Source organism: Dama dama, chromosome 30, assembly GCF_033118175.1.
Source record: "Dama dama isolate Ldn47 chromosome 30, ASM3311817v1, whole genome shotgun sequence".
Taxonomy (NCBI): Eukaryota; Metazoa; Chordata; class Mammalia; order Artiodactyla; family Cervidae; genus Dama; species Dama dama.
Window position 1 is genome coordinate 16,274,668 of NC_083710.1, and position 18,994 is coordinate 16,293,661.

The following is an 18,994-nucleotide window of genomic DNA, read 5'->3' on the forward strand; positions in this document are numbered from 1 at the left end:
GTAGTTGTGTATGGATGTGAGAGTTGGACTATAAAGAAGAGCGCCAAAGAATTGATGCTTTTGAAATGTGGTTTTGGAGTAGACTCTTGAGAGTCCCTTGGACTGCAAGGAGATCAAACCGGTCAATCCTAAAGGAAATCAACCCTGAATATTCTTAGAAAGACTGATGCTGAAACTTTAATACTTTGGTCACTTGATGCGAAAAACTGACTCATCTGAAAAGACCCTGATGCTAGGAAAGATTGAAGGCAAAAGGAGAAGGGGGCGACAGAGGATGAGATGGTTAGATAGCCACTAACTCAATGGACATAAATTTGAGCAAACTCTGGGAAAGAGTGAAAGACAGGGGAGCCTGGTGTGCTACAGTCCATGGGGGGTCATAAAGATTGGACAGGACTTAATAACTGAACAACAACAAAAAACCCTTCCTTATCATTCTGATAAACTCCTTCAAGACCTACCTAAGGCTGTCCCCTGGGAGGATGACACATTTGACTCTCTCTGACGCAGAGCTTCCTTTTTTGAACAGCCATGCACCATACTTTGTGTATGTGTTTGTTACAGTAACGCATAGTTGATGATAACTGACATTTAATGAGCACTTCCTGTGTGCCATGCAATAAATCCTTTACATGTTTTAAAGATTTATTCTTGACAACAGCAGCCCGGAAAGGTATGTCTTGTTGTCAACTTCATTTTGTAGATGAATAATTAAAGGCAGAAGATGTTTATTGATTTGCTTAAGATCATCCAGCTACTCAGAGGTGTCACCAGGAGTTGATCACAGTGTTTCTGGCTCCAGAGTTCATGCCTTCTTAACCATTGCATTTACTGTACATCTACCCTTCCATCATTTATTAAATTTTTACTATATGTAAGTGTGTATATATATATATATATATATATATATATACACACATATATATACCTATACACTTGTATAGGTATTTATATAGGTACCCTTCCATCATTTATTAAATCTTTACTATGTGTAAGTGTGTGTGTGTGTGTGTGTGTGTGTGTGTGTGTATACACACACACTTGTATAGGTACATGTATTCATATTTTGTGCATATATCTTCCATACTATTTGTGACTGCTTTGAGGGCGTGTCAGATTCACCTTTGCTACTCGGAGCTTTGCACGTGTGTTTCCATGGTTGAATGGTGAGAGTAAAATATTTTCTCCTGTAATTTGCAAAACATGAGAAATAATATTCAAAATGTTAATGATAGTGTGTCATTAATTTTGAATGTTATTTGGCTTTGGATTTCATTTTAATCATGTTGTTGTGCTTCTGCTTCTCCCTAGACCAGTGTTAAAGAGGGACAGCTGTTGAAGCAAACCAGTTCTTTCCAAAGGTGGAAAAAGCGATACTTCAAACTTCGAGGTCGTACACTTTATTATGCAAAGGACTCAAAGGTAATTTGAGAGAATGCTAGTTGCAAGCATTTGAGGGCTGTAGATGGTTCTGTAAACTGTCTTTGTCTTGGGCCTTCATATAGCATTAATGGTCTAATTCAATATAAATATGATTCATCTTGGACCAGATCGCAAGGGGGTCTATTTGGGTCAATTTCATGTGATGTCCCCTAAGGACAATCTTATGGCAAGTTCTAGTGTAGTTTTCTTTCTTTTTTCCTTCCAATTAAGATGAACAGTTAAATGTAACTTTATTAGATATAATAAAGTCTAAACTTGAATTCCCCCCTTTCTTGCTAATTTTTACCTTATAAATCTTTTCCTGAACATGAGAGAGAATTTGCTATAGTTGCTAAGAATTCATACTCTGGTTTCAGACAAGAGTTCATATCCCAATTCTTACGTATTCCAGTGGAGTGACAGTGAACAGCATATTGTTGAGAGGAGCCTTAAATAATGAAAATGAAGTGCTCATATAATACCAAGCTCAAAGCAATCATTCAGTTAGTCTAGCAGTTAGAAATAAAAATCATAGTGAAATAAAATCAAGGCTTAAACAATTTTTATAAAATAATTGAATGAAATAAGAATGATGTAGCTTTGGAAGAAAAAATGATGATGATGAGCTTCCACTTAAAACTGATACTTTACTCTTCCTTAAAAAATAAAATTAAGATGGGTGCCCTCAGTAGACACTGGAGCCTCACCAAAGTGGCCCCCTGTCCTGGCAGGCCTGGCAGACCCCTTTGGCCATCACTCATGTTGCCTCAAAGTGTCTCCTGCCCCAGGGGTTGTCCCCACACATCAGAGCATCCATCACAGTTGCAGTTGGGCCTTTCAGTCAGCCACACTGGGGCCCAACCCTGCATACAAGCACATCCTCAGAAAGTACAGCCAAGCCGCAACAGGAAAACAGATGCCACCCACCAAGGGGACACTCCTTGGGCATCTGAACCTAGTAACCAAAGACCATGTTACGGGGACAAGCCATACTATACAAAGCCACTCTCTCAAGACCAGGAGGCATAGCTGGTCTACCCAATATGTAGGAAAAAACACAAAGTTAGGCAAAATGAAGAAACAAAGGAATATGTTCCAAACAAAATAAGAAGACAAAAACACTCAGAAATAGATTGAATGAAATGGAGATAAGCAACCTTCCAGATAAGCTGTTCAAAGTAATGGTCATAAAGATAACTCACTGAACTCAGTAGAATAGAAAAGTGAGAATTTCAACAGAGATAGAAAATATTTAAAAAAAAAATCAAAACTGAAGAATACAATAATGGAAATGAAAAATACACTAGAGGAAGCCAGCAGCATATTAGATAATTCAGAAGAAAGGACCAGTGATCTAGAAGATAAGTTAGTGGAATTCACCCAATCGGAACAGCAAAAAGAAAAAAGAAACCAAGAAATGGAACTAGCTTAAGGGACCTCTTGGGCAACATCAAGTGTGCTACGATTCACATTATTGGAGTCCCAGAGGGGAAGAGAGTGAGAAGGACAGAAAACCCATTTGAAGAAATAATGGCTGAAAAACTTTGCTAACCTAAGGCCTAGCACCACCTGCGAAGCCCCAGCCTAAGGCTGATGGTTTTCCTTATTGATTTCTGTCTGAATGATCTATCTACTGACGTAAGTCGCCTGCTATTACTGTATTACTCTCTGGTTTCTGCCATTGTGTCTGCTAATATTGGCTTTATGGATCCAGGTGCTCCTGTGTTGGGTATATATGTATTAACTAGTGTCACATTTTCCTGTTGGATTGATCCCTTTCTCACTAGGTAGTGCCTTTCTTTGTCTCTTGTTACAGTCTTTGCTTTAAAATCATTTTGAATGGTATAAGTGTGTTATCCCATATTCCTTTTCATTTATGCTCGTGTGGAATAGCTTTTCCGTCTGTGCGCTTCCGGTCCGGGTGTGATTTTAGATCTAAAGTAAGTCTCTTGCAGACAGCATGTGTATGGGTCTTGTGTTTGTGTCTCTTAAGCTACTGTGTGTCTTCTGGTTGGAGCATTCAGTCCATTTACAGTTACAGTGATGATCGACAGGCATGTGCTTCCTGCCGTTCTGTTAACTGTTTTCTGGCTATTTTTGTTGTTCTCTGTTCCTTTCTTCTCTTGCTTTCTTCCCTTGTGATTCCATGACTTTCTCTAGTATTATGTTTATATTCTTTTTATTATTTGTGTATTGTTTTCTCTAACATCCTGCAGAAAAACCCAAAAGAACTTTTTGACCAAAGCTATATTATCAGTTTTTGGTTTGTGGTTACTGCTTATATCACACTTTATATTGCGGTCTATTTTAAGTTCATAGTTGCTTAAGTTTGAACATGTTCTAAAAGCACTACATTTTTACTCCAGTCAACATTTTATGTTTTTGATGTTATTTTGCTTTGTGTATTCCGTAACTAATTATTGTAGATATGTATGATTTTACTGGTTTTGTCTTTTAACCTTCACATGTCTCCTGCATTGGCAGGTGGGTTTTTTTTAACACTAGCACCCCCTGGAAAGCACTCATAGCTTTTATCTATTACCTTTACTACATTTTTGCCTTTACTGGTGAGATATTTTCTTTCACAATTTTTGTATTTCTAGTTATAATTTTTCTTTTCTGTTTAAATTTCTTTAACATTTCTTGTGAGACTGGTGTAATGGTGATGGACCACAGTGTAGACAAGCTGTTGCTTGCTTGGGAAACTGTCTCTCAATTCTGATTTATGACTTTGCTGGGTATAGTATTCTTGGTCAGGTTTCCTCCGTCCAGGGCTTTGACTTTATCCTGCCACTCCCTTCTGTAGTGCTATGGAGCATCCATGTATGTAACCAGTTGTTTTTCTCTTATTGCTTTTAAGATTCTCTCTTTAGTTTAGCACTTTAGCATTTTAATTATAATGTGTCTTGGTGTGGGTCTCATTGGCTTCGTTTGAGTCTTTCTGTACTTCCTGGCCCTGGATACCTGTGTCCTTTGCCAGGTTAGGAAAGTTTTCAGCCATGCAAATAGAAATGAAAAGAAATACGGGATAACAATCTTGCCATTTGCAAAAACATGGATGAATATAGAAGGTATTATGCTAAGTGAAATAAGTTAGACAGAGAAAGACAAATACCATACACTTTCAATTACATGTGGAATCTGTAAATGATATGTGGAATCTGTAAATGATATGTGGAATCTGTAAATGATATGTGGAATCTAAAAAAACAAATGAACAAACAAACCCAAACAGAGAGACTTATGGGTACAGAGAACAAATGGGTGGTTGACAGAGGGGAGGAGTATGTGAGGTTCGTGAAGTAGGTGAAGAGGATTAAGAGATCAGACTTTCAGTTATAAAAATAAATATCATGTGAGTTTAATATGCAGTAAAGGGAATATAATTAATAACATTGTAATAATTTTATATGATGACAAATGGTTACTAGGCTTATGGAAATCATTTGATGATGTATTTGATTGTCAAATTACTATGTTGTACTCTTGAAACTAACATAATAGTGTATGTCAACTATACTTCAGTTTAAAAATAGTAAGATTTATTGTTACTGTACCAGTAAGATAATTGATAATTTTTATATTAAAAAATATGTGTGTGATATAATAATTAGTAGAGTTATACACCAGAAAGTAAAAAATAAATAAACAAACCTAATTCTTAGCTTATGCAGCTATGGAAATAATAACAAAATAAAATAATCTTATTCTAAAAGTCATTATGTTCATAGTTAAACCCTGATCTGGCTCCATCCTGACCCCTCATATTTATCTCCAGACAACACTGACAATTTGATTGCCTACAGCCCTGCCCCATATTTTCCATCTGCCAAAACGATTTTCCCTCTATCTCCACTTGAAGAAATTCCCTGTTTTCTTTAAGATCCCTCTAAAATTGTCTTTATTCCAGTATACACAAGAGAAAGAGTTTGTTTTCTGCTGGAGAAATTATCTCTGACCTTCCATAGTACTTTGCGTATCTCCTCTTCCACATTTAATAGTCTACCTTACTTAAAACTACTTGTATCTCTTTCAGTTCCCATGCTAGATTATAAATTCTGTCTAGTGAGGGAACAAGTCTTATGGTCAGATTGGTTGGCTTGAAGTAGAGTTGCATTACACCCTGGAGATCTTGGGGAGTGGTGGAAACTTAAATTAGATAAGGGAGCCCTTTTTTCTGTAGTTCTAGGGGTGTGGTGTTATACCAACCTCGCTGGAAGTACATTGAAGGACTGTGAACAAGGACCAGCTGACTGAAAGTAGGAAGGATACATGTATTGACTAGAATTTCCTAATCTTTCAGTTGTCCATTTTTAAAGATTTTAATTCTGTGGAGTTTTTAAACACTGAAACTTTTTTGATTAAAATGCTTTTCAGCCTAAAAAAAAATGTGTTTGAACTGGGCCAAAAAAAGAATATAAATAAATAAAACTTTGAAAAGTATATAAAGGAAGTCACCTTGTATTTGCAGAGCATATGCACCATCTTGTTAGAACACATTTACAGATGCGGACAGTCACATTCAGAAAGTTCGGTAACCGGCCGTGATCTGAGCCAGGACTAGTTCTTTCGTTGTGGGGTGTGTGAGTAGGTGTGCATGTAACACACTTAGTAGGTTCCCCATAAACGATGCTTCTGGACAGCACAGAGCGTTTTGTAATGAAACTGTGTACTGGGGGGCTTCTCTAGAGTCCTCTACAGTTTGAAATTTATGTGTTTGTTGAACTTTATGGTTTAACCCACAAAGTATCACTGACTTAAGTTTTTCATCATTTTTTATTTCTAATTCCTGACATAGCTTCATGGTCATGACCTGATGGTAAAAAAAAAATATATATATATATACATATATATATATATAGGAACACTGAGTTAGGTTTTCACATAATATGTTTGTGTTCTTTTTCATTAACAGTCTCTGATATTTGATGAAGTTGACCTCTCAGATGCCAGTGTAGCTGAAGCAAGCACAAAAAATGCTAACAACAGCTTCACGGTATGGTTCTATTCTGCTAACTCCCTCCTCGAACGTTATCGAAAAACCTTTCCAAAGTTTATACTGAATGCCCTCGTCAGTTGCCAACTGTGTGTCATGCGTGTTGGAGTTCTTACCAGCACAATAAATTTGATTAGTACATTGTAGATTCTAATACCCAGAACCATTCATGATTGTTTGGGTCAATAAACCAACCCGTTAAATGTATATTTAAAATGTATATATATTTAGACTTTTTAATTTTAGTGCTTTAAATTTTTCACCCCCTTAAATATAATAGTTCAACTAATTCCCCTGTTCTTGAATATTCACATTTGCTTTTTACCTTCAGTCTTAAAAACAGTATTTTCTCTTTTTCTTCAGTTACTCCAGTTGCTAAAGTTTAGACCTTCATTTCTTCTCACTTAAGTAATTCATTTGGCAGCTATTTAAAGAAGAGTCCTCAGTTCCAGTTAATTTTTTTTCCAATTGCAAATCACGTTGCTTCAAAGACCTCATAGGCTTAGGTTGCATCTGTAACGCCATTATAAAGTCCTATAAAATCCTGCCTCTGCGTTCTAGTGTTGCTGATAATTGTCCATATACATTCCACCTGTCCAGCATTTCTTTCTGAGCCTAATGCTTTTTCTGTTCCCTCTGACTTAAATGATGCCTCTTGCATCTGTCGCTGTTGAAATTCTAGAAACGCTTCAAAGCTTATGTCAGATATCCTATTCTTTTTCTACTTCTTTGATTACAAAAATATGAATTAATTATGAATTGAGGATCCACCATGTGCCAGAAACTAATAAACATAATAAACGAGATTCAGAGATGAAAATACATATATTTATATATACCACTCTGCTGAAGATATGCACGGTATAATTGAGTGAAGTTCATCTGTGATACTTTGTGCAGCTGCATCCTTAGGTCCGCTCAGGTGGTCTTTCTGGGTCCTGTTGCCATCCACGCTCCCAGCCCCTCTTCTGGGAGGCCAGCTCCACAGTCAGCAGTGTGTTGTGTTCATGCCCTGGGCACTCAGGGCACCCTGGACATGCAGGGCAGGGAGGACGGACAGATGCAGGTCAGTGCCATGGTGGAGGTGAGCACTGGAAGGTAGGACTGGGGATGGAGAGGAAGCAAAAGAGTTCAGACTTAGTCTGATTGATTTATGGGCGTGAGAGATAATTCTTGCTGCAAACATTCCTCCCCCTCTCCCCTCCCCAGGGACCACTGAGTTTGAGAAGAGAGAGGACAGCCAAGAATAGCATCCTGGGAAAAACTTAACAACGTAAGGTTTGACCACTAAAGACTGAGAGAGAGCATTCTGAAGTCTAGAAGGAACAACAGGAGGCAGCGATGTTATGAAAAGACAGTGGAAGGGAGTTTTAAGGCGGAAGTTGTCACACATCAAAAGCTGTAGAGAGGTCAAGTCCAAGAAGAAAGGAAGAGTGTCTGGTGAATGTGGAAACAGGGCAGGTCATCCGGTCACGCTGGTGGGAGCAGTTGCAGCGGAGAGTCTTGTGCACGAGGCACACGGAGATGCCACGTGGAAAGGCAGAGGGAGTCAGCACGGATTCCTGATCCCACAGCCTGGCTGTTAAAAGAAGGAGCTGACACAGAGCAGTAAGAACTCTCAGGTTCCAAGAGGCGGTTCTGGTTTCGTTCTTGCTGTTGCAGTGGTAGATCTTTCGCTTTGTTTTTCAAAAGTGGGTTTTGAGCCTGTCTGTACCACCAAGGACAGAAGTGTTAGATCAAAAGTTTGAAGCTCCAGGAGAGAGAGGGCGTAATTGATGGAGCGAATTTGCCGAGTAAAGACGGGGGACCCAGAACAAAGGTGAAGAGGTTAGCCTTTAAAATGGATATCTGGAACAGTGAAAGTGTCAGTCGCTCAGTCGTGTCGGACTCTCTGCAACCCCATGGACGGTAGCCCACCAGGCTCCTCTGTCCATGAAGTTCTCCAGCAAGAATACCGAATCTACAGCACAGAGTTCAGCCTGGTGTTCTGTGGTGACCTATTCTGGGGTTTGGGAGGAAGGCCCTGGAAGAGGGGATATATATATATGCATATAGCTGATTCACTTTGTTATACAATGTTGTAGAGCAGTTATACCCAATTAAAAAAAAAAAGAAAGATAAGCCTTGAACAAGACATAGAAAGTTGTTTTTGTTTTTGTTTTTGAAATTTAATGTTTAATATAAATATAAGATATAGTGAATTCTTAAACAGGTCAGAAAACAATGACCATAGGGAAAATACACTTCATTAAAATAAAAAACTTTGAATTTAAAGAAAAGTATATAAAGAATGTCTTCAAATAATCATCTAACAAAACCAGGCAACCCGACACAGAAAGTTTATGGAAGTAAAGGTGTGGTTAGGAAGTTCATATATTTCAAAACCAAACACTACTATTTTCCCAGTGAAATTGAAGATAAGGATATGTACTATGAATAAGAGTTCAGGAGGGTTTGCAAGAGCTACTGCAGAAAATGAGAATTAAAACTGAACAGAGACTAGTAGAAGATTACTAGGTAGTAGAGAGTGTCTACCAAAGATTGGAGATTGAGTTTAGAAATGTTCTTAATTCCTAGGCCAACAGAGTTCTCTGTAACATGGAGTAAAGAAAAACAGCTAAGTTGGCCCAGGATTGATGACTTCTAGGGTACATTGGAGGGCTTTCCAGGTGACACTAGTGGTAATGAACCCACCTGCTGATGCAGGAAACATAATGAGACCTGGGTTCGATCCCTGGGTTGGGAAGATCCCCTGGAGGAGGGCATGGCAACCCACTCCAGTATTCTTGCCTGGAGAATCCCGTGGACGGAAGAGCCTGGCATGCTACAGTCCATGGGTTCACAGAGTCAGACATGACTGAGCGACTTAGTGCGCACGCAGGGCATATTGGAGAGAAAGATAAAGGGGTTGTTGGATTTCAGGGATCGGTAACTCATCCATCTTCCTCCTCTGTGTTCTCAGTTTTTGAGTACAGAGTGTAAGGAATAAGGGATGACTTTATTAATGGCTGAACAGGATCCAGTAACCAGTAAATACAGAGCTTCTGATAAGTTGTTGGAGGCTCAAGGGCAAAATGTTGCTTATTCTTCCTTCCTCTGAAGTGAAGGTGGGGTGGGGTAATTAAGCTATCAGATTAACCACTTGCTTTCCCTGAGGAGTGGACAAGAGTCTTCTCCCCTCCATGGAGACTCAAAGTGATGGTTGCAGATAAGAGTTTCTCCCTGACCAGGATCTAGAGTTTAATGTGAAAGAGGGTTCCAAAATTTAAGATTTGAAAGTAACTTCTGGTGAATTCAAGACCTAGGGTGTTGGACTACATAAAGGGACTTGGAAAGCCTGGGTTTGGGAGAGGTTATTCAAATTGTTTGTACAGCTCTTTCTTGGACCTTCAGCTGCATGCAGTGTCTCCTGTTGTGCCTTTTCCTGGAATTTACTATTTTCTGCCTTTTTTAGTTAGGTACTTATGTTTTCATAACCTTATCCATAAATATTTGTTGATTTTAACAAATAAAATGAAAGTTTATTTGGGGTATGAGAAGACTTTTTTGTTGAATTATTTTCAGGAAATTTCTTGACTCATCCAAATGTTGTTTCTCGTTTGTTGAACTAGAAATGCAGAGACTAAAATGTTGGGTGGACTGCTTAGAATTTTATAGCAAGTCAATTCAGTAGAACTTTGCAGGGTATAAAATGGAATAAGAGATATGTTTTCAAGCAGTCATGGACAATCCTCCCTGTCTTTAAATATTTAAGTATTCCACCTTCCTGGGTCACAGTGACTGCTGACTGATGCTGTTATTTTGACCAGTGTGTGTCAGAGGTTAATGGTGTAGTTTGGTGAATCCAGCAAATGGTCGAATTCTGCTTCCCTTCAGTCACTCCTCCTTGCCTTGAAGTCCCTAAGGATGATCTATCGACAGGGGACACACAGTAAATGGAAAATCTATAATTAGCAAATGGAAAGTGAAAACGCTGTGCTCCACCCAAAAACCCAGTTGTCAAGCTCTTGTAAAATGGATTCTAGAGGGAGTGTTCTAACTCATTCTGTGGTTATGAGCGGGCATCAAGGCTGGCTGGGGTTCAGCAGGGGAGTGCTGCAGGGAGTTGGGGGGACACAGACCTCCCATGGATGGTGTTAAGGGATCTGCAGGCATGGTTAAGACCTACCTACATGAGGACTGCTTTTAAATAGGCGTGTGCTCTCATCCCCAGAGTGAATAATTGTTTTGCTTTGGAGGTTGTTTAAATTGCCTCAGGTATTGTATTAGTTTTCTTTTGCTTCCTAACAAATTGTCACAAATGTAGTGACTTAAAACAATGTTTATTTATAATCTTACAGTTTCTGTCAGTCTCATAAAATAGCTGGATTCTTCTTCGTCAGGTCTCATGATGTTGAAATAGATATGGTAAATTAAATACACACACACACACATATATATACTCATTAATTACCTGTGTACTTAGTCACTCAGCTGTGTCCAACTCCCTGGGACCCCATAGACTGTAGACCACCAGGCTTCTCTGTCCATGGAATTTTCCAGGCAAGAATACGGGAGTGGGTTGCCATTTCCTCCTCCAGGGGATCTTCCCGCCCCAGGGATCAAACCCACATCTCTTGCATCTCCTGCATTGGCAGGTGGATTCTTTACCACTAGTGACACCACTTTGCGCTAATTTTTTTAAAAGATTTTTTTTTTTAATGTGAACTGTTTTTAAAGTCTTTATTGAGTTTGTCACAGGATTGCTTCTTTTTTTGTGTTTTTGTTTTTTTGACCTTGAGGCATGTGGGATCTTAGCTCTCTGACCAGGGATCAAACCGGCACACCCTGCGTTGAAAGGCAGAGTCTCAACCACTGGACCACCAAGGAAGTCCCACATTGGCCTAATTCTGACCTGTGTTTGAATTTCTGGTTTTACAAGTGTCTTCTGCTTTAGGCAGCAGCAACAAAATCTACTAATGCTGAATAGCTGTCAGTGATGTGATTGGGGAACAGAAAAGACCAATTCCTGACAGCCTTATTATATCTTATGAGTCCTTAGGTTAATGTTCACAATTAATTTGCAGTTTTAAGTTCTGCCACGACGTTTTCTCTGACTATGGAATCAATAAAACTTTCTTAATTTTTTTGGTCTACTTTTAATCGTTCATTTTCTTCTTTATTTCATTGACATTTGCATAGTGTTCTGGAGTTTTATTTTCACGTTAACCTTTTTATCCTTAACACTACTGTACTGTATGTGAATGTGGTCTTCTGATACTAGACTGGGGAGCACTCCTTTCCCTGTGGTCCCACTCAGGCCCCCCAGGAAGGGATCGCAGTTCTCCTGATAGTTAACCCAGAGTGCTTTCCTGCCGTCTAGTCTTCTTTCTGTCTGCTGAGTCTTTGCCTCTGTTCTGTCTCTTCTCACATCCACTGCTCTCTTCGTCTTTTTCTCACTAATCATGGCGTTTACAAACCCAGCTTCTACTGATTTATTATTGAACCATAATTGCGTTGCAGTGTTCATTAGTTTCGGCTGTACAGCTAAGTGGATCAGCTGTGAGTATACACATACCAGGGCTTCCCCGGTGGCGCTAGTGGTAAAGAACCCACCTGTCAATGCAGGAGACCTAAGAGACACAGGTTCGAGCCCTGCGTGGGGAAGATCCCCCGGAAGAGGAAATGGCAACGCACTCCAGTATTCTTGCCTGGAGAACTGCATGGACAGAGGAGCTTGGCAGGCTATGGTCCCTGGGGTCGCAAAGAGCCGGACACGACTGAAGCGACTTAGCACATACATGTATCCCCTAGGTATAAATTCATTCCTTCCGTCTTGAGCCTCCTTCCTATGCTCCCACTGCTTCGGGTCATCAAAGCCCTGAGCTGAGTTCCTTGTGTTATGCAGCAGCTTCCCCTAGCCATCTATTTCACACATGGTGGTGAATGTAAGTCAGCATTGCTCTTCCAATTCATCCCTCCCTCCCTGTCCTGCTCTGTGTCCACACATCCATTCTCTACATCTGCAGCTCTTCCTGGAACTAGGCGATTTTTCCAGTTGCAGTGCTTAGACTCTGAAGTCAAACAAGTCAGGGTTTGGGTTGGGGCTTGGCCGTGTCTAGTTAGGCGGCGGTGGTGGTGGTGGATTAGTCGCTGAGTCGTGTCTGACTCTTGCGACCCAGGGACTGTAGCCTTACAGGCTCCTCTGTCCATGGGGTTCTTTAGGCAAGAATACTGGAGTGGGTTTCCGTTTCCTTCTGCGGGCTAGTTAGGTGACCTCGGACTAATTAGTTAACTGCTCTAAATCTCAGTATCCTTACCTTTGAAAGTGAAACGTGAACGTGTTAGTCGCTTAGTTGTGTCCGACTCTTTTTGACCCCACTGACTGTAGCCTGCCAGGCTCCTCTGTCCATGGAATCTTCCAGGCAAGAATCTGGAGTGGGTAACCATTCCCTTCTCCAGGGGATCTTCCCGGCCCAGGGATCGAACTCTGGTCTTCAGCATTGCAGGCAGATTCTTTACTGTCTGAACCACCGGGGAAGTCCTACATGTTGGTGACTACTATTAATCATGCCCTTGAACTTAATTACCCCTTGATTCCTTTCACAAGCATCAGTATTGCCAACTTTTGTATGACAAAACCCACTGGAAAAAAAAATAAAGAAAGAAAGAAAAAAATAAATAAAAGTTGGAGAATTTTGAAAGAGAATATGGACAAACTTCATCTTGAGAAAACATTCCATCCTGCCTGTCTCTCTGAAATGTCGTGAAGATTTATTTCCACTTTTATCTCATATTATATTATTAGGCAAAGGGGCCATTTTGTAATGAATGAAAATACAGTTGTTCCTTGGTTAAATGTTCTTTGCTAAAGAAAAGCTTTTTAATGATTTGAAAGCCATCACAGTGGTGTGGTATACATCAGGCTTTCAAAGTGTACTGTTCAAATGACTGTTTTCTTTAAATTTTAATGAAGTTTAGGCTAAACCTTCAACAAAGGAGTCATCATATTTAAGGAAGTGATTGTATTGACGTTGGTGAAATTTCTTATGGAAGTTTGTAAAGAAAGCATTTTTTTTTTTTTAAACAAGAAAGAGGTACAGAGGTAATTTATTTAACCACACTTAGCATCTTTAGTGAGTGATCTCCAAATGTGTTTCAGATCCCACGGCTATTTCACATCCGTGCCGGCTTACTCAGTTGTGTGGAAACAGATGCCATGCGGCAGCCCTTGTTTTTAGAACTAAGTGAGCACTGGAACAAAGAGTCCTTTTAGGTCTGGGTCACTTGCCATGGTCGTGTAAATATGATCAAAAGTTGATTAGCATTAGGTTATGATTCTTCTGATGAGGTTTTTAAAAGGAGACATAAAAGCAAACCAGTAGAATACTCATAACGGCACATAAAGTGCTGAAAATTATGCTCCCATAGTACAGTTAAAATAAGCAGGCTGAGTTTTAATGGAAGGAATATATTTTTAAGAACTTATTTCTTTCGTGTTTACTTTCTGTTTATCCTGTTTTCCCCTTAGCTTCCTCTCTGTTAATGTAATTCACTTCATCTTCTCTCTTAAGAGAGATGTCACATCCTTTGAACCTAAGGAAGTGTCAGTTTACTTTTATCTATTAGCAGCACAATCTTTAGTTAGATGGAAATAGCAAAAAGTTATTTTCTTTTTGTCATTTTTGAACGCCCATCACAAAACAGGTATTCAGATAAACAAGTTGAAGTACAATCACTTGGGAAAGTAAGTTGCCTACTTATTAGATAACATTTAGTTTGCTACATGGGGCTTCCCTGGTGGCTCAGATGGCAAAGAATCTGCCTGCAATGAAGGAGACTCGGATTCGATCCTGAAGTTGGGAAGATCCCCTGGAGAAGGGAAAGACTACTCAGTCCAGTATTCTGACCTGGAGAATCCCATGGACAGAGAAGCCTGGCAGGCTACGGTCCAAGGAGTCACAAAGAGTCAGACAAGACCGAGCAAGTAACACTTTGACTTTTTTCAGTCTACTGTGTACCTCTTTTTTATAGTGTACCACTGTTTTATAAGATCACTGATCTCATCACTCATTCAATTTTGTATACCAGTCCTGTAATGTAGGTTCTAGTATGCTTCCCATTTTACAGTGAGAAATCTGAGACAGAGAAGTTAGCATCTAACGTATCTGGGTTGTAAGATTTGTACTTCTGTTCTGGCTGTGCTGCCTCTCTGTTGCGTGGGCAGGCTTCTCTGATTGCGGTGGGCAGACTTAGTTGCCCCGTGGCATGTGGGTCGCCTGACACACCCTTCTTCCCAGCGTGGGAAGGTGGATTCTTACCCACTGAACCCCCAGGGAAGTCCTTGATCTGTACTCTTGATAGTCTGCTCTTCTGTCCCTGTCTCACAGAGTTTTAGACGAGTATGATTCAGATAGTATTCCTGTTATGGTGTTTTAACATGTTCAGTTGTTTTTTCTTTTCCAGGTCGGTCATAGAGTCTCAGTGTTACTTGATGTACACTTGTTGGTTCTACCACAAATTTAGAGCACTACATTTTATTGTGAGGGCTGCACTTTAAATAGAAAGGTCGATAACAAGGCAGGTAACTAATACTATAAAAAGCTAATATTTTTTTAAAAAGGGTCTGGGAATCATGGGATTGATTGACATTAAAGGGCACTTTTTATTTTAAAGACTTGGGAAAATGTGAGATCTCTTTAGTATTTGAGGGATTATTATGTATAAGAGGGCTTCCCAGGTGGCTCAGTGGTAAAGAATCTGTATGCCAATGCAGGAGATGTGGGTTTGATCCCTGGGTTGGGAAGATCCCCTGGAGTAGGAAAAGTGGCAGCCCACTCCAGTATTTTTGCCTGGGAAATCCCATGGACAGAGGAACCTGGCGGCTACACAGTCCATAGGGTCACAAAGAGTTGGACGGGACTGAGCATCTGAGCACGCATTTATGTATAAGAAACAGCTGACAGGTTTGGTGTACAGAGCAAAGATCCTGTATTCATGGAGGGACAGTTTCAGCTCTACCCAAGGAGAGAACTTTCTGTGTCATCTGATAGAACAGGCCTCTTGTGAGGTAACGGCTCTGCCCATTATTAGAAATCTCTAGTCATTTGCTTCCGTGTGATCTGGAAGGGGCCTTCAAGAAGGGAGTTCTCAGAGCAGACTCAGGTGCAGAGAGCCGAAGTGACCTTCTCAAGGTTGGATGACTGATATCTGTGCACAGCTAGGATAGAATTCAGAGCCTTCCGCCCTCGGGGTTTGTTGGGAGTAAGCAGGGGGCAAGGGCTGTAGAGATGGCTGGACTTCATGCTGGACAGTTTGAGTACTCTGTCTCATAGCACAGAGCAAGAGCTAAGGGACCCTCCTCCAGATTGCTGTTGAAGAGACCACAGTGGTGTGTGTGTGGGTAAGGGCTAAGGAGATGGTGGAGCCTGAAATTGCCTTAGGCGCAAAGACTGTCTTCTTCCACCACTGAATCCCCAAGGCTAACACGGGGCCAGACACAGAAGGGAAAGACAGTAAATATTTGTCGAATGAATGAAAGAATGGGTCTTGTTGAAGGAGTGAATGATATTTGTAGACTCAAGTTTTTAGAAAGGTGTTATCTCAAGTTTTAGCCTAGAGAGCACAATTTCCTAATTTCCCCCCCATGGTGTTGGATTATAATGTACCCATAAACATGTATATCCTTCTTTGACATCTGTACATTATGACTCAGACTATTTTTATACCAACAATAAGCCTTAATTCTCGCCTATGTTGATCATTGCAGTATTTCCACATAATTACTGGATGCCTGAAAGTAATGTTGATGAAAATATTTTAATATTTATGTTGATGAAAATGTTTTTTTTGTATTCTAAAGTGATACCATGGGCTTCCCTTGTAAGCTCAGTTGGGAAAGAATCTGCCTGCAATGGTGGAGGCCTGGGTTCAATTCCAGGGTCGGGAAGATCCCCTGAAGAAGGAAATGGCAACCCACTCCTGTATTCTTGCCTGGAAAATCTCATGGACAGAGGAGCCTGGTGGTCTAAAGTCCATAGGGTCACAAGACTTGGACACAGCTTAGTGACTAAACCACCACCACCACCAAAGTGATACCACATTAATGCAATTGGAGTGGCTATTGTTTTGCTTTTAAAATTGATTTATATACAGTTTAGGTTAGACTTTATATTATGATTCTGATGATTTTTACATTTTTTGAAATTTGTATTTGTTTTTCTATAAATGACACCAGGCCTTTAGAAATGAAATAACATTGGTTCTGTGAGTGTATCATGTTAATCTTTTCATTGAGTGATATACATCTTTTCCAAGAGTGTAACACAAATACTTTTTCACATTTTCATGAGCTCCCTTAAGCCACAGTCCTAGGAGGTAAGAAAACATTAGTCCTTTTGTAGCTAGACTGAAATGTTTGGAAATATGGTATGGGTGAGAGAACTGTACCTTTGTCTCCACCTTTATTAGTACCCTTCCATGAACCTGTCAAATAGGTTAACCGAGGTCTCCACCTTCACTAGTAGCCTACCATACATCTTTTAAATGGACTTTCTGAAGTAAACCCTTGAGCATGTCCTTGAGTATCCTAGCAGCTCAGGAGCTCTGGGAACCTGGGCTTGGTCACATAATCAGACCATCAGTGTCCAGATGAGTTTCACAAGAGAACTTGTTGTGTGAATAGATGCCACTAAAAGACTGGGAAGGTTCTCTCGTCATTGAGAGAACTGTGTCCCTGGAGATCCGGGCAGGGTACCATGTTCAGTTGCTGTGCCTGGCATTTCCACCTGCCCCTTGCCCACCACTGATCCACAGCTCAGGAGGAACATGGGGCTCGGGATCAGAAACCTGCAACCTGCACTGCAGGCTACGCTCCCCCGATTCTCCATTTTCAGAACTGCCCTTAGACATTCATTCATTCCTTTAGCAAATAGTCATCCAAAGCTTAGGGGCTTCCCTGGTGGCTGAGACAGTAAAGAATCTGCCTGCAGTGCAGGAGAGCTGGGTTTGATCCCCAGGTCAGGAAGATCCCCTGGAGAAATGAATGGCTACTCACCCCATTCTCCATGCCTGGAGAATTCCATGGACAGAGGAGCCTGGCGGGCTACAGTCCATGGGGTTGCAAAGAGTCAGACATGACTGAGCAACTGACCCTATCAAAAAAGCTTACTGTATGTATCAGATACTGCTAGATTCCGGATACATATAGTGGTGAGTAAAAGAAACCGGCTACTGATACTATGTTTTGAAAAAGTTTAAAAGCCTCCAGGAACAGGTCCCCATCTCTGAAGTATGTGGCCTTGGAATAGGGTTCTTGAGATACGAAAAACAATGAATTGCTTCCCAATTAGGTCCAGAAACTATGCCGTCCCAAAAGCTCAAGTTAGAGGAAAGAGAAGGATTAAAAAGACTCTTAAACCTTGAGGGCCAGACCATTGAGGATTCCACAGACAAGAACCCTCTGGTACTGCTTCTGCTTCTCTCTGCAGACGTGCACCCTGTACCAGTGTTTCTGTGACCACAATATGGTGACCACATAGAACTGCTTATTCCTGCCCCTAAACACCAGTGTTTCATGAAGCTTGTTCCCTGGGAAGACAGCCTCAGGGGCCACGGGGATGGCCAGTGGAAGACGTCCATCCACATGGGAGGCCTGGCCTGTATCCTGGATGGCTGGTCTTCACGGTGCCCCCGCTGCACTGGAGCATCCAGTGAATGGCCGCAGTGCCACCCGGCCTCCCATTCCTGGGCTTGTTGTAAATCTGCGTTTCAGCGATACGTTCCACATACGAGGTCTTTCCCAGGTTCCAGCTAGCTGGTGCTGAGCTGATGCTGCCTCTCACTGTGATCTTGGGAGCAGCAGCTATAGCTGCACAGAATTGAACTTTTAGATTGTATCTGCTCTCTTGAGAGATGCTGCGTGAAGACTGGCAAGGGTTGCCCAAGGTCTTTGAAAGAGCAGCCCCAGGCTCACTGGCCACCCAGCTCCACAGAGGCTTCGAAGGGGTGCAGACCATGCAGGAGATGCATTCACACCACCAGCCTGGCCGCTCCACCAAGGCTCTTTTTGGATAAGGGCTCTGGGGTTTATTTGAACATCTGTGGACTTGACATGGCTAAAGGCTCTTTAGTTCCATGCCTCATTTAGGTTAGCCCTGACTTCTGATCTCCATTTGTGGTGCAGAGTAGAGCCTCGAACCCTGTAAGAGAACAGATCCTGTCTCACAGAGGTACTGAAATAGAGGCCTAATATGGGAAAATAAATTACCAGCAATAAAAATGTTAAAAAAAGACCCAAACCATCATCAGTGTCTGGATCAAGCTTGCTCCTTGGAAAGAAAAGCTATGCCAAACCTAGACAGCATATTAAAAAGCAAAGACATCACTTTGCCGACAAAGGTCCCTCTAGTCAAAGCTATGGTTTCTCCAGTAGTCATATACAGATGTGAGAGTTGAGCCATAAAGAAGGCTGAGTGCCAAAGAATCGATGCTTTTGAATTGTGGTGTTAGAGTTCCTTGGACAGCGAGGAGATCCAACCAGTCATTCCTAAAGGAAATCAATCCTGAATATTCATTGGAAGGACAGATGCTGAAGCT

At 40.9% G+C, this 18,994-nt stretch overlaps 1 protein-coding gene across 1 annotated transcript in view; it reads left to right on the top strand.

The window, feature by feature from the left end:
- DGKH (diacylglycerol kinase eta) overlaps nucleotides 1–18,994 on the top strand; it is a 208,970-nt gene that overhangs the window by 84,210 nt on the left and 105,766 nt on the right. The window contains exons 3-4 of the mRNA XM_061133431.1: nucleotides 1,312–1,422; nucleotides 6,338–6,418. Coding sequence (XP_060989414.1) covers nucleotides 1,312–1,422; nucleotides 6,338–6,418 — 192 coding nt within the window. The remainder of the gene's footprint in view (nucleotides 1–1,311; nucleotides 1,423–6,337; nucleotides 6,419–18,994) is intronic.